Source organism: Ochlerotatus camptorhynchus, unplaced genomic scaffold (genome assembly GCF_037179485.1).
Source record: "Ochlerotatus camptorhynchus isolate MF236.1 unplaced genomic scaffold, CSIRO-AGI_Acam_v1.1 ptg000367l, whole genome shotgun sequence".
Lineage (NCBI taxonomy): Eukaryota > Metazoa > Arthropoda > Insecta > Diptera > Culicidae > Ochlerotatus > Ochlerotatus camptorhynchus.
The window spans coordinates 1,077,030-1,093,119 of record NW_027040855.1 but is presented as its reverse complement, the minus strand read 5'-3'; the positions used below and the strand labels follow the sequence as shown (position 1 = coordinate 1,093,119).

At 39.2% G+C, this 16,090-nt stretch overlaps 2 protein-coding genes across 2 annotated transcripts in view; one reads left to right on the top strand and one right to left on the bottom strand.

The window, feature by feature from the left end:
* Positions 1-13,491, top strand: part of LOC135709893 (uncharacterized) — a 119,478-nt gene extending 105,987 nt beyond the window's left edge. Inside the window, exon 2 of the mRNA XM_065232343.1 lies at positions 12,760-13,491. Coding sequence (XP_065088415.1) covers positions 12,871-13,473 — 603 coding nt within the window. The 5' untranslated portion in view covers positions 12,760-12,870 and the 3' untranslated portion in view covers positions 13,474-13,491. The remainder of the gene's footprint in view (positions 1-12,759) is intronic.
* LOC135709888 (leucine-rich repeat-containing protein 58-like) overlaps positions 1-16,090 on the bottom strand; it is a 302,215-nt gene that overhangs the window by 129,307 nt on the left and 156,818 nt on the right. The window lies entirely within an intron of this gene.

Sequence of the window (16,090 nt, the reverse complement as noted above, 5' to 3'; positions counted from 1 at the left end):
GTAAGATCGTACGCGACGTTAACGGGTTCCGACGGATTGAACCCACTGGCAACTGAAACTTTGATCGGCAAGTGATCACTACCGTGGGGATCTTGGATCACATTCCACGTGCAATCCAACGATAATGAGTTAGAGCAAAGTGTGAGGTCTAATCTACTTCCATTCGAGGATGGGCCAGCCAAACGTGTTACTTCTCCATTGTTAAGAATTGTCATATTAAAGTTGTCGCAGAGGTCATATATCAAAGTAGAACGGTTGTCATCATACAGTTCCCCCCAGCCTGTACCGTGGGAATTAAAATCTCCCATAATCAACCGTGGAGCAGGAAGTACCGAACAGATATCTGAAAGTTGTTTGCGATTAACAACGGCTCTAGGAGGAATATAAACAGAAGCAATACAAAGGCTCTTACCTTTAATAATAGCCTGACATGCAACAACTTCAATACCTGGAAATTGTGGAAGATTCACTCTATAGAAGGAATGGCACTTTTTGATCCCCAAAAGTACCCCTCCTCGACGCGAATCCTCACGATCCAGTCGAATAATGTTAAAATCATAAAAAGGAAGATCGATATCTGAAGAGAGCCAAGTTTCACAAACAGCAAATGCATCACAATCATTATTGTGAATTAAAAACTTAAAAGAATCTTATTTAGGAATGAGACTTCGACAATTCCACTGTAGAACAGTGATCAAATCCCCGACCTCGTTTGGAAAATTATCCATCGAAGGAAATGATTGCTGCAATGAGGGGCCACTTCAATGTCAATTGCTTCAAGAGGGTCTTCACAGAAGGAAGCATTGCCAGAACAATGCTTTTGAGAGGATCAGAAATATTGAGGTACTTGAGAATATCGTCCACAATTTTATCAAATGAGAACAACCCGGATGAAGAAGGTGCTTCTGTTCTTAAAAATGGGCCATCAGGGGTTTTTGATGTCCCCGGGAGAGATGGAAAATTCTGGTTATAATCAGTTCTGCGGAAACCAGGAGGAGTTGAAACTTCCTTTTTTCCATCACTCCTTGATTTGGGCAAGCTGATTTGGGGTTCCTTATCTGTAACTTTCCGCGAACGGATGCGTTTTCCTTTCCGTGCAGAACCTTCCGGAAAACTGAAAGAAACTCCCTCCTCAGCCAAGTCAGAGTCAGACTCGTCATCAGACAAAACAGCAAAGGGATTTTTGTCGTTGGTTGATGGTGTGGCTGTTTTTAGCATTGCTGCAAAAGACTGCCTGGAACGCTCCTTAAGAGAGCGTTCTAGTTTCTTCCCGCGTTGTTTGTACGCCGGGCACGATGAGAGACCATGAGGAGTTCCCTTACAGTACACGCATTTTGGTGCAGTGACTGTGCAGGCGCCATCCTCGTGCTTCTCCCCGCATTTGGAACAGCGTGCCTTGCTGCCACAGTGAGAGGCCGTATGTCCCAACTGTTTGCAGTTTTGGCAGTTCATGACCCGAGGAACAAACAAACGCACAGGTAGCCGAAGTTTTCCCAACTCGATGTAGTGAGGAAGGGCTGAACCAGAAAAGGTCACCCGAAACGAGTCTGTGGGGGTAAAGCTCTTTTTACCCTCGCTGAAAGATACTGCGTTCAACTTCTGGACTTCCAGTATCTCAACCGTGGGAAGCAAGGGGTTCTTGAAACGGCCAACCGCTTGCTTCGCCAAGATCTCGGGGGTCAGACTCGCTTCGGTGACCACACCTTCGATCTCCACATTACGAGCTGGGATGTACACTCTATACTCGAGTGTAAAGAGCTGGGAGGCAGCAATCTCGTTAGCTTGTTTCAGGTTAGAGACGACAACGCGAAGTTTATTGTACCTCACCTTCGAGATTTCGGTCACGGCCGAGAACCGCTTCGTCAGATCATTAGTAATTTGCATTACATTCAAAGGTTTCTTTTTGGGCTGAAAGTAAACAACCCATGGGCCAGTCGAGTCTTCTGGGTAGGCTCGCGATCGGGGGCTTATCTGTCCCTGCCCATTACCAGACTGAGATGACGAACCAGGGATGACATCATCTGATTTCTGGGATGACAGACGTTTTCGACCCTTCTTGCTATCGCGTGGCAAAGTGGTGTCATCTTCCGACAAAACGTCCATTTCGTCTTCCGACAAAATGTCCATTTTGCCGTACTAGTGGGAGCGAAAAACGCTCTACCACTGCAACGATAATCAAAATTACTCGGACACAATACACGAGAAAAAAAAATACAAACACAGAAACACAAACTTAAAATTTAACTGATGGGAGAAAGAAAGAAACAAGAACAAAAACTTATCTGATAATCCTATACTACTACCACCGAGCGTTTACACAGCAGCAGCGGAGCAGCGCTGCCATTTATACAGATTTATCTGTATTATACAGATTTTTTAATCTTAATACAGACCCGATACAGAATACAGATTTATCACAGATTTTTAAATTACAATACAGATTTATACAGATTTTTATAAAATGAATGTTATGGTGTTTTTGACAGCATTCACAACCAGAGGACCAACCGCTTTCGGATGCATATGGAGCTGGTAGTAAACGATTTTAGATTGTATGGGGATTTACAGTATTAATTGAATATTTCCAATATAAGCATGTATGTTAAATACAAGAAAAGTGCCCGAGCACATTAAAATGGTACAAACACAAGTACTCGTAAACATTTTACTTACATTGAAAATGTATTTCGTAAGAAATTGCGGATTTTCTGATATTCTCCATACTGCAAAAATGATTTTACCAGCACTGGCGGGGCGACATCTCTCGAATTTTCGGTGTAACTACCACACAAATGATGTAATTAATTGTATTCATCTATATTAAAAATATCAAATAGTAATGAACTCGTGCACTTTTTTGCATTTAAAACTGCTTATCAGGAAGATAATGAATAGAAACTAAAATCTCCATACATTTTCAAACGGCTTCATATCACTCTTATAAATAAGTACGGACGATATCACAAATGGCGCAATTATATCCCGTATGGTTAGTACGATAGCCCGAATAGGTGGTTAAGCACTTTTTATGGTTATTTTGTATGCACTGTATTTGTAAAACAACAAAACATGATTAATTAAGAAAAAAATCGTCAATACAGAAAATACAGATTTTTTAATAGAGTGGATACAGATTTTTTATAAAACCACCTGGCAGCTCTGCAGCGGAGCGACGCGCAGCTTTGATGATCTTCGATCCGCGTGTGCGGGCGGTCTTCGTTGGTGTGTGCTTGTATGAAGCTCGGCACTCAGCTGAACACACGATGATGGATGAGCGGTTTGAATGTGGAGACAGATGCTGACACTCGATGACGATGATCCGTGTGCACAGGTATGCGTGACCACGCACCGATGGTGCGCAAAATGATTGGCGAATTGCCAATCGCAAAAACAATTTTCGATGATCCCGAAAACACACTTTCTTCTCAGAAAAAAACTCACTTTTTGATAAATTTATCCGGAATTATGCCAGGAATAACTAAGCGAGAAAAACTGATTATTTACGTCAGATAATAGCGAGAAAACTTCTAAATTAACGGAGCGCGAAACAAGTCGACCGTACTTCTTGCTAGGACACACAAATGGCTTGTGCGAAGTTTGTTTCTAACCAAATGAGTTGTAACTTTGGGAGGCTAATCAGGACCCGATTTGAAACCATTTAAGCACTGTGGAGCGAAAAAGTCAAATTTTGCATCAGTCTACTGCCTCAGTACCAAAATGCGAGGTTAAATTCGATTCAATTATAATAGACGACGATCTTCAGCTCTTGATCCGTCTTAAAAATGTCCATAGGAGACAATATCAAAGAACACACTATCTGGTTATCTGGCGGGATTTGCAAAAACCAATTGAAACGCGCCCTGAGGAACAAAACTTTTGAGAATAATGTTTCTAAATTAGAGCCGAGTTCCAAATCCTTTTTCCCAAAAATTAAAAAAAAACTAAAAGCCTATTACAGCGCTTAAAGAAGGTGGTTAAATTTTGATCACAAATTTGGAAAAAAAAGCTCAGAAACTTGCTAAGCAATTCGAGAGTTGCTTGGGTCTTACTAGTCCTATTGGGAATTAGGTTGCTCGGGATTATCTGAATATTTTCTCTCGGGAAAATATTTTTGATGATTCCTGGGGGACTGATTTGGACGAAGTAAGGTTCATAACTAAAAAGTTTCATAATATGAAAGCTCCTGGTGATGATGGAATTTTCTATATCCTGATCAAAAAAACTCCCAGAGAGTACTTTGTCTTTCTTTGTAAAATTATTTAACAGTTGTTTCCATTTGACATACTTTCCTAATAAATGAAAAAATGCAAAAGTTGTTCTAATTTTGAAGCCGGATAAAAATCTAGCTGAAGCTTCTGGCTACCTTCCAATAAGTTTGCTTTCTTCATTAAGTAAATTTTTTGAAAAGATAATTTTAAATAGAATGATGCTTCACATCGAAGTTTGGAAGTTTAGATTTTGCCATGGGCATTCAACAACACATCAACTCTTAAGAGTTACCAATTTAATTCGTTCAAACAAATCTGAAGGCCACTCAACTGGAGTTGCTATTCTAGACATAGAAAAAACATTCGACAGTGTTTGGCATGAAAGTTTGATTGCTAAATTGAAAAATTTTAATTTTCCACTTTATATTATCAAATAAGTTCAAAATTATTAAAATGACAGAACTCTGCAGATAAATTATTAAACTTCCAAATCTGATCGACTACCTGTTAGAGCTGGAGTTCCTCAGGGTAGCATTCTTGGGCCTATATTGCATACTATTTTCACTTCGGACCTCCCTGATTTGCCTCAGGGTTGCCACAAATCTTTGTTCACCGATGACACAGGCATTTCCGCTAAAGGAAGAAGTCTTCGTTTTATTTGCAGCAGATTGCTGAAAAGTTTAGGTATTATTTACAAAAATGGAAGATTTCTCCCAACGCTTCCAAAACTCAACTTATAATATTTCTACATAAGCTTAGTTTTTGAAACCTAGTAGTAGTCAAATAGTCACTTTGAACGGAGTTCCAATTTCCTGGTCAAACCAAGTGAAATATTTTGGATTAATACTTGACCAAAAATTAACTTTTATAGATCGCATCAAGGGCATTCAAGCCAAATGTTATAAATATATAAAATGTTTGTATCCTCTTATAAACAGGAAATCCAAACTTTGCCTGACGAATAAACTTCTAATTTTTAAGAAAGTTTTTAGACCGCGCCAATATGGTCTAGTTGTTGCACTACCAGGAAAAAAGCACTTAAGGGGTTACGCCTACCTGCAAGACCGAAAAAAAGCGAAAGTTTGGAATTTTTTTTTTCTCGAAAACGACACAACATATTGAAAATCGGTTTTCTGCCGTTTATTGAACACACATTAAATGGTACATTTATCAGTCGATGCTGTAAAAACGGGGTCCTGGTGCCCCGCACGGCTGCTCCCCGTGGACGATGTTCTAAAAAACGCTTTTTGCGGTGCCAACTGCGGTTTGTGATGTAATCATCTGAAATAAAAAAAAAAACCATGCCAAATCGTTAAGCAAGTGTTAAACTAGTCCTTGATCATTCGGTTTTTTTTTAATTTTTTTGACAAAATGGCGGCCTTGCAAAGTTGAAGTGCCGATTTTTTATCCTTAAAATTTGTCTTTGATCGGCTGTAAAAAATCGAAATTAAATGATAGACGAAATCCGAACGATCGTGGACTGCACAAAATAGTACTGAACAGAAATCAAAACGAATCGGAAGAATCGAATGTATACATTTCGAGAAATTTTTGGCACCGGTTTTGAAAATATGATTCCGAGATAATCGCGTTTAAAGTTTCAAGTTGGGTTTAGTCCACTATAAGTGAATATTTTTGTACGTCGCATAACTTTCACAATTTTCATCGGATCAACTTGATCTTTTGAGGAAATATTCTTGACTTTATATACTTTCGATTAGGACAATAAAAAAAAACGATTTTTTGAAAGTTTGCAGGTAGGCGTAGCCCCTTAAAAGGATTCAGAACAAAGTTCTGAGATGATTTTGAAGTTGCCTCCCTGGTACAGTACTATGTAGGACCAGGTTGGGTAAAACGCACCCAACAGCGTTTTTTCTCGTACTATTATAAGGCTAATTGATATAAACGATTTCGCAGATGACTGTTCTGCAGCTCTTCTAGTGATTATGGGTGAAACTCCATTAAATATGTTTTGCAAAACACGTAAATAAACGCTGATGCTCATATTGTCCCATAGCACCCCGTGCTCTCTAAGGATTTCATTATTTTGTAATAATTGTGATCAAAAAAATAATGGGAAATTTTTCCCGTTTTTGTCAGCCTAAAATTTGAGCAGGGGCTGACAAAATCGGGAAAGCACTGTTTCTCGAAAATAACAAGAATACACTAAGAAAAATTCATACAAATTTAGATGCGCTGAGACTGACATATACGAGCGGCAATTTTGACATAAAATTGAGTCATAATAGACGCAAAATTCAGCTCAATCCAACGTACTTTTCGTCGAATAACGATCTTTTCAGCCTCGGAGCACTTAATTTTACATGACATGTTTATTTACGTCTCATCCTTTTTGTCAAAGATGGATTCCGTCACGTGTAAAATGAGGTATTTCTAACTAATAATTTAATTTGTTTTAATGTTAACACTATTTCAAAGATATTCGCTAACTTAGGTAGTATTTTGGAATATACTACTTTTTTCAACAATCCATAACTTTGTTTATGAATTGCTCAGTAGGTGGTACTTTATCTTAACTTCAATATGAATGTATAAAAATAATTTTAAAAAAATATGCAATTTGAGTAAAATTACTTTTGTTTTGTTTGAAAATTCAATTTTTTTTTGAAAAAAATTAAATAACTTTTACGGTTTTTTTTTTTTCTTGAAGGCAAAATACTTGTTCGCAACTTCGCCCAAGACACCATCTCGATCAAACAAATCGATCGCAATATATATATATATATATATATTTCTATTGATGCGTATCATTTTTGCATAAGCCAATTCAAGTGTTAGTCGTGTACAAAACTAGGGAACCATAGGGTAGGTGTTCCAGTAATAGGGGTGTACCTATAGTTGCGGTACGGAGGTTGTGCCGGAATCGTGAGGAGGACCCGGATAAGATTATTTTTTATCGGTAGCTGTCCTAAAATAAAGCATATTGGCATATTTCAAACATAAATTAGCCCAAAAATAACGGAAAATCATTAATTTTACTTAAGATTTACACTCCTTTGCACCTACATATAGTTGCGGTAATGTTCCTATAATAGTGGAACCCATAAGAAACAAACGCATTCCACTATTATAGGAACCAAAGTTAGCAACTACCACAACTACTTGAACAGTGTTCCTATTAATGGAGGATGAGTTTTCATAAATTGTATGCCATTTTATTACAGTGTAATATTTTTCTATCAAAATGAAGGTTGAAAACTATAGATTGACGTATAACAATTGTGTGTAGATCGTATATTTCTTGTATAATTAATAAAATGGCTTAGTACCTCCACTACTGGCTCACCCACCCTATATGTAAAATGGCATGTTGGACAAAACAAACAACTGTGCAAAATTTCAACATAATAGTAGAATGGCGAACAAAAATTAAAAAAAAATCGTCCTTTTAAATGGAACTGCTGTGCTAACAAAATGTACTCAACGTACATGCTGCTCATGTTTAACTTACAGTAACAAATTCCACTACTTCAGTAATTATGCTCAGCAAAGTGGTTAATGTAAAACAAATTCACACGGGCCTACAAGCCGCCTAGATCAGCCCGACACCACCGCCCGTTTCAATGTTTCGAAGCACAGGCGCTACCAGGTAATTTGTGGCGGGCGGTCGTCAGTGGCGGAGGAGTCCGGAATCGTAAAATGCTTTTGATCAACATCATCATCATCATCATCAGCCACAGCTCGTTCGTTTGTAGGTGCCCATGCATACAATTCAGCAATCCACAGCACTAACTCCCCATCAGAAGGGGGCAACTAAAAGCAGTGTTCGGCCGGTGGCATGGCGGCACACCGCAAAGAAGCGCAAATTATCCATTCAGTTTGCCCATCAGAGCGTGAAAACGTTTTGGCGCATCGCACATACATAACTACATGACTAATGCTAAACTTAACGATTTAGAGTCGAAGAAGTGCTGCTGGGTGGAGAGGGTGGACGTGCGTGATGGTTATCTGGGCGGATCGTGTCGTGATCAATTGGAGATTACTTGTGTTTGTTTACTTATGCTCGCTTATTGATTCATAAACCTTGATACATTTTGTGATTTATGTAAACTGTGGATAAATTTAAAAGCATGGTGCATTATTGTTCAATTGATGCTTCTAAATTGTGAGCAGTTATAAATTCGTTCATGAATAATGAATAACATGAACTAGCAACTTGTTTTCTCATCAAAATAAAACGAATCAAACCAGGAATCCATTGCTTATCAATGCACAGTGTCTACGTGTGTCTACGCACCCGCTCATGTCAATCTTCGTGTCGAGACAAGGGACAAACGATTTGACGCAACATCGTCTGTCTGTCACTATCAGTAGCAGCATATAAAACCGGCAGTAACTTTCCCGAAGAGCGAGCAGGTTCCTGAATCTGATCGTCTCGATTTTTTTTTGTGCGTGCCCATGATGTCTACCGCCCATAATCGTTTGCTTTCGATCTAAATTTTTCTGATGTTGTTTTAATTTCTTCGCATAACCACATATCGTGACACACATATCAGCAGCAGCAGGTGCTACAATTTACTGCTCATCATCATCAGCATCATTATCATCGTCGCAGCCGCTGTCGACATCTTCGTTCTTCTGTTTATGCTCGTATTACGTGTGCATAAATTCGGTTCGTTTTGATACGTCCCTCAACATGTCAGGTAAGGGTTCACGATGTGTTTTTCTTCTTCTTCTTCTTCTTTCTTTAGATCATCTAAGCCGTGAAAGAAGTTTCGTTACACTAGCATGGAAGATCACTCCCTCGTGTGGCATCCGTTGGGGATGTGGGTATGAAGGTGCTTAGAGGTATGCCCGGTTCTTATTTAATTTCACCACCGGCAACAATGGAAGCGAGAACAGGTCGAGCCTCTAGCGTTGAATTGAATAAATTGGTCCCGGAGGCACTGGAGGAATGGTGGCTCAGTACCTACTACCGTGGGGAGATACGATCGGTAGGTGGTAGTTTGGAACGAATAATAGATAAGAAATCACACGAGATACCAATTTAATGCTCATCTCGAGTCTAAACATAAAAAAGCATTCGGCATGAAGATTTGATTGCTAAATTGAAAAATTTTAGTTTTCCATTATATATTATTGAATTAGTTCAAAATTATGTAACTGACATAACTCTGCAGGTAAATTATCGAAATTCTAAATTTGAATGACTACCTGTTAGAGCAGGAGTTCCTCAGGGTAGCATTCTTGGGCCTATATTGCATACTATTTTCACTTCGGACCTCCCTGATTTGCCTCAGGGTTGCCACAAATCTTTGTTCACTGATGACACAGGCATTTCCGTTAAAGGAAGAAGTCTTCGTTTTATTTGCAGCAGATTGCAGAAAAGTTTAGGTATTATTTACAAAAATGGAAGATTTCTCCGAACGCTCCCAAAACTCAACTAGCATAGCATAGTATAGCATAAACCAGGTTGCACAATGTCGTAGGTGGTACGAGCTCTAAACTGTTGTTAAGAAGGAGGCGCATCCTCATCCGTTGCTGTTAGATAGTAATTTGTGATTAATTACTACCTCTTAGATAAAGGATGTGTTTCCCTCCAACAGACCAGAGCTGTCCTGGCCACGTCCTTGCATCTGGTGGGGATGGGGGAGGAATGTTAGTCCGAAACTTACTTAAGAGAGATGCAGAGAACTCTACGACCCCTCATAAGTGTCACAGGAAGGGTGGAATTTTGTTAGTAGGGAGGGTAAGCCATAGGATACGCCCAGCCGGCGTTGCTGGCAATCGTTATATCAAGTATTTAAGAAATAAAACCTGTAAATCATTTATCCGTTGACCGTTGTTGCTGCCCATTACCTAAACATATTATTCAAAACAGTCTTCATATTCCGGAATTGCGATACGTTAACACTCGATCCTGTTGCTCCTTTGGCCCAAAAATTCGGTTGTTCCTAAACCTATGCACTATCCATTCTGATCGATAAGATGTTCTCATGTGTAAAATGTTGTTTATAATGTGTGAAATCATAGTTTGGAATGAGTATTCGTCCATGGTTTTTTCAGTGTTGTGAGAATGAGTATGCTGATACTGTGAATATGTTTAACGGGTTTCTTTTTATTTTTTGAATGGTGAGGGGAAAAGCCCGCGGGAGTGTATTTTTTCTCCCGTAGGCACAAAACCTTCACGTCTTTTCAGATTGTCAATAATAACACATTCAAACATTTTAAAATACAATAACAATAAATCAGATAGTTAGCTCAATAAAAATAAATTCAACTAGAAAAATCTGGAAAAAAAAATAAATTTAGGCAAGATACTATTGATAATCCACTTTCATGCAACAGGTGCTGCATTGCCTCTTGTCCATCCTGACTTCCTGCGTTCTGAAAGACAAAAAAATACATATTCTAAGTATCAGCTGAGATTATCAACAGCTTAAGAATCATAAGCCTTTGTAGAAATAAGTTTCTCCATCGTTGAAATGCCATTGTTATCAGGATTAGCTGTAATAGAATGATTAAGAGAATTTCACAAGGATATCCGGATACAAGGATATATCTATATATAGCATCTAACGTGAATGAAAATGGTTTATGCTGGGAGAGCATGGACAAAAATTAAGAATTACAAAGTCAGAATATAGCTATGTTCGGGATATCCTCACTATTATACAACTTACCTGCTACATACAACATATCTACCACGTATACCTACATATTAATATTTATGTTTTATAGCTTATGAGCTATTGTAGTTAATCTAATGAGTTATGGTAGTTAAGTTATGACTAAATATTATCTTAAAATAAAAAATAAAAAAGAAAAATCCAACAAAATTATACACTAACTGAATAGTGCTGATAACATATTACCACGATACGGTACTAACATAATTACTTACGGCACTAAAAACAATAAATAAAAAAAATTAAAAAAAAAACTTTCAACTAAGTACTAATGTAAACTAATTACAAGGTACTAACATAATTTACTTACTTATTATTATTGCTACTTTCAACTAAATACTAATTTTAACTAATTACAAGGAAAATGAATCATCCAGGTGGCTTCCGCAATACCAAGCTTGCTGAAAAATAATAAGATGATGACTGGGGATTAGTTTATGAATGTAGGTATATATTCACATTGACATTGACAGTGACAGATCCGGTGCTTGGCAGCCACTTCCGAGTATTATCGATGACATTGACAGAAACCTTCTTTCCTCGCTTTCCACGCCCTAAAGATAATCAATCTCGTTTCATGCATCTACATTTTGTAAAATGCGTGTCTTGTACTTAAATTACAACCATTCGTCAATGAGAGTTCTTCACCAAATTTCTCCTGACTCACTTTAGTACGTATGTTCCTTAACCACTACTCCTCCTGGCTCAAGTATGTCTCGAAATTGATCCATTTAGATTTCTAGTCTTCGTCTGAGGCTGATTCTGGTAATTTATGTAGCTCCTGTATTGTCTTTTCAAATTCCTCCCTACTTTCTACGATGCTATACCAATCATCCACAGACATATTTTCAAATCTCCACATGTTCTGGGCTATGGTATCCCACCAGGTGAATGCAGGTCTGCCGCGCTTCTTATAAGGCAATCTGTACTCAGCAGCTAGTTTTAAAAGGTGATTATCAGGTCTACGAACTATGCGTCCCCAATATCTCAGCTGACCGATTTTGGTTCGCAAGTGGAGTTAGTGCCTGTCTCGGGTTTGCAGAGTGCCTTTATCTGCCCATCTATTTGCTTCTGATACCTCCTGAGGGACTTTCTTGACCTCTTTGTAAGTACTGTGGCTTGAGTACCATACACCATAGTTGGTGCAATAACCGTCTCGAATAGTATCGTGCCCATTTTCATTGTTGGTATTCTCTGCTTTAGGAAATCTAGTATGATTTTTGAGGCAATAACTGCATCTCTTGAGCGCTTTCGGGTGGTTAAATTCCGGTGAAGTCGATCCGTGATCGGTACTCCAAGGTAAAATAACGAAGATGTTGCTTTGTAAACATGCCCAGCAATAACTAATTCTGAGGGTGATATTCCTACAGGTGATCTTATCATTACTTGACATTTTTGCTCATTTAACTTTAAGTTGACTTCTCCCAAGTAGTCGCTCCCAAAACTCAACTTCACGCATAAAGGGTGTCCACGATGAAATTGCCACACTATGAAATTGCTCTAACTTTTTAACCGTTGGGTAGAATTTAATGAAAATTTGGGTGGATTTAGTTCATAGTGCATTATTTACATCCTGCAAGTTTTAAAGTCCTGTGATCAAAACTCGCGGAAATGGAGTCGAAAGAACAGCTCGTGCGTGATAAAATCTTGCGCATTCATCACGAGAACAAGGATCTCTCGCATCGTTCCATCGCTAAAACGTTGGGAATCGCGAATTTCACGGTGTCGCGAGTGATTAAGCGGTTCGAGGAACGGTTGACCACCGATCGGAAGCCCAGAAGTGAAGTATTCCGTACAACACCAAAAATCACAACCGCGTAGTTGGGGCCTTCAACCGAAATCCGAACGCCTCCGTTAGGGATGTGGCTAAGAAGCTGCACCTAAGCCGAAGTTTTGTCCAGAAGGCCAAAACTAAGGCTGGGCTTCGAACGTTCAAGGTACAAAAGGCCCCTAATCGCGACGAGAAGCAGAACAAGTCCGCCAAAATCCGTGCCAGGAAGTTGTACCTCAACATGCTGACGAAAGTTGAATGCTGCATCATGGACGACGAAACATATGTGAAGGCCGACTTCAAACAGATCCCCGGCAACCTGTTTTTCACGGCCAAGGATAAGTTCAGCGTTCCGGAGCATGTCCGCACTCAGAAGATGTCCAAATTTGCGAAGAAATTCCTGGTTTGGCAAGCCATCTGCACGTGCGGGAAGCGGAGTGCACCTTTCGTGACCCAGGACACGATGAACGGACAGGTGTACATAAAAGAGTGCCTCCAGAAGCGGCTGCTTCCTCTCCTGAAGGCCCACAACGTCCCAACAATCTTCTGGCCGGATTTGGCCTCATGCCACTACTCCAAGGACGTGCTGAAGTGGTATGCGGACAATAAGGTCAATTTCGTGCCGAAAATGTTCAACCCTCCCAACACTCCGGAGCTCCGCCCCATCGAGAAGTACTGGGCGATTATGAAGCAGCACCTTCTTAAACGACCTAAGGTAGTGAAGACAGTCGAGGAACTGAAGAAAGTATGGGTTTACATGCAAAAAACGGTTGATTCACAGGTTGTGCAGAATCTTATGGCCGGGGTTAAGGCCAAGGTGCGGGCATTTGCGTATGGACTGTAAATAAAATACGAGTAAAATGGTAAAATGAAGTTTAATAGTTATTTCTCAATCCCTGAAAATTTGATGGCAATCGGATGAAAACTCGAATTTTGCGAATCAATTTTGTGTGTGGCAATTTCATCGTGGACACCTTTTAATGAAGAGCTTTGAGTGTTGTTGGTTTATTTCCTTTTTATTTCGTTATAATTACTTATCTTTTGACAGATATGCGTATTTCGTCTACTACTTGTAGACTCCATCAGTGCCAAGTACTCAACACCACTGATACTTGGCACTAAAGAAGTCAGCAAGTAGTAGACAAAATATGCGTATCTATCAAAAGATAAGCAATTATAACGGAATTAAAAGGAAATAAACCAACACGCTCAAAGCTCTTCATAAATCGATCCCGCTAAGAGGTTCGACAAACTTAAAAGGTTCACACATAAGCCTAGACCTTCTTTTTTGAAACCTAGTAGTAGTCACATAGTTACTATGTGACTGCTTCGTCAAGTCAAGTGAAATATCCTGGATAAGTACTAAACTAAAAATTTACTTTTAAAGATCACATTGTTTTTCATCAAGATTGTATACAATTTACTGCAAAGTTTCATGCAAATCGGAGAAGGTCGCATCAGATCGATTGGTAATTTGAATCCGAAGAAAGACGTAATCAGAGATGTTATGCCTCAGAACATCCCGGCGGCGTAGACTGGGATTGAACCCAGGCCTGCTGGGGTGAGAGGCAATCACGCTTACCCGATTGAATTTTAGGAGAATTTTAAATTAATTCTACTGTTTATCCATGAGAAAAGTTGAAGAGAATTACTACACAATTCCGGCAATTATCCTGAGGGAGTTCTGACCAAGATTTCAAGATAATTCTGATCCAGAGATGAATTCCAAGAAATTTTCGGGGAGATGAAAACAAGTTCTAAATTGAGGTGAGTTGTTGCCGGATTCTCAGTTTCTGTTTAGGGAAAGAGCTGTTGCGTTTGTTGGGAAGGATGGTGAAAACTATAGATACTATAGATTCCATAGATAAGCGGAGGTACAAAAAGTTGTTTTGGCAACCATGAAAAATAAATGATCTTACTGGCATCCGTGAAAAAAGTTCATGCCATCATAGAGCTCTTCGTTGTGCGGTTTTGTTTTGTTTCGTGCGTTAAAGTTCAAAATGAAGTGCAACGCAAATCATTGCAACAATGTATCGAGAAATGGTTTACTTTATCTTTCCTTCTTCCGTTATCCGCGAAATAAATCGGAATGTGGAGTATTGAAAGCGTTTTGTGCTCATAATATTACAATACTTCTCCCTCAAACAACACCATGATGACGTCATGCTCGTTTGGCTGCACTAACTGACAGTTCGTTTGGCTACATTATACTTCGCCTCCGCTTATCTATGGAATCTAGGTATCTATAGTGAAAACTAGCGGTGCCGGTGCGCGGTGGTGTACTGGTAGGCGTCATCAGTGCTGAGATTTGTCGTTGTCACTGACAGACTTTCGCGCGATATTGACTAAATTGTTCGTCACATAGTCACTGACAGACTTGATCCTCAAAAAAACCTTCGTCAAAATCTCATTAATTTTTTCGTCAATGGCAAAGATTCACCTAGTAACAAAAGTGTAATTTAGTACATTCTGTGGCACATTATTGTTATCCAAGTAGCTCTGGACGTAGATACTTTTATTCACTAAAATGGATCCATGAAATTGTTTTGCTCAAGTCATTTAATTTCGTAACATATTTAGCTAATAAATAAATCTGCACATGTTCGTCACTGACAGCATTGTCATTGACAATTTACATGGTTTGCCTTGACTATGACTGCTGGCTCCAATGAGTGACCAAAGCAGAATTGTCAATATCACCGTGTACTGTCAAGATTTTGCAGCACTGGGCGTGATTATCTCTCACCCCAGCAGGCCTGGGTTTAATCCCAATCGGTGCCACCGGGATGTTCTGAGGCAAACATCTCTGATCACACCTTCCTTCGGAAGGGAAGTAAAACCGTTGGTCCCCGGTTCATGAGTTGATGGATCGATAGGTTGGATTCAGGTGTGGGAGCTGCCTCCCTGACGTCGGTAGCATTGGTGCTCAGCACGGAAAACAAGAGCGAAGGAAAACAAATTAAGGAAAAAAAATATGGTGAAAAGTTTTGGTATTTCTTCTCCAGTTTTCTTCCGGTTTCTGCAATGGGAAAGACTAGTCAGGAGACGATCGATGTGCAAATACACAAAGTACCCCGTGGCGAGCTGTGAGTGATGAGACGTCGATAGGGCTACCTGACAAGTTTTTTAATCGGATACATTCATCATTTTGCCTACTCAGGAAAAAAATAAATTTTAATACTACCTCCAAGAGGATGCACTTCAATCACGTCGAAAATCTCATGTTATTTTTATAGCCACAAAAATAAACAAGTGCAGTAAAAGCAGCGTAATGTCAGTTCATGCACTAATGATAATTTTGTCCTTTTTGGCAAGTAATACTACACCATATTTTCATCACGATTGAAACGCATCCACGTTTATGTGACATTAAAATTATTGTTTTGCTGTGTACGGATTTTTTCAGTGCAGTGAAAGGATAAGAAACGATCCACTATTTTTCTTCGACATTTGCTTATGGG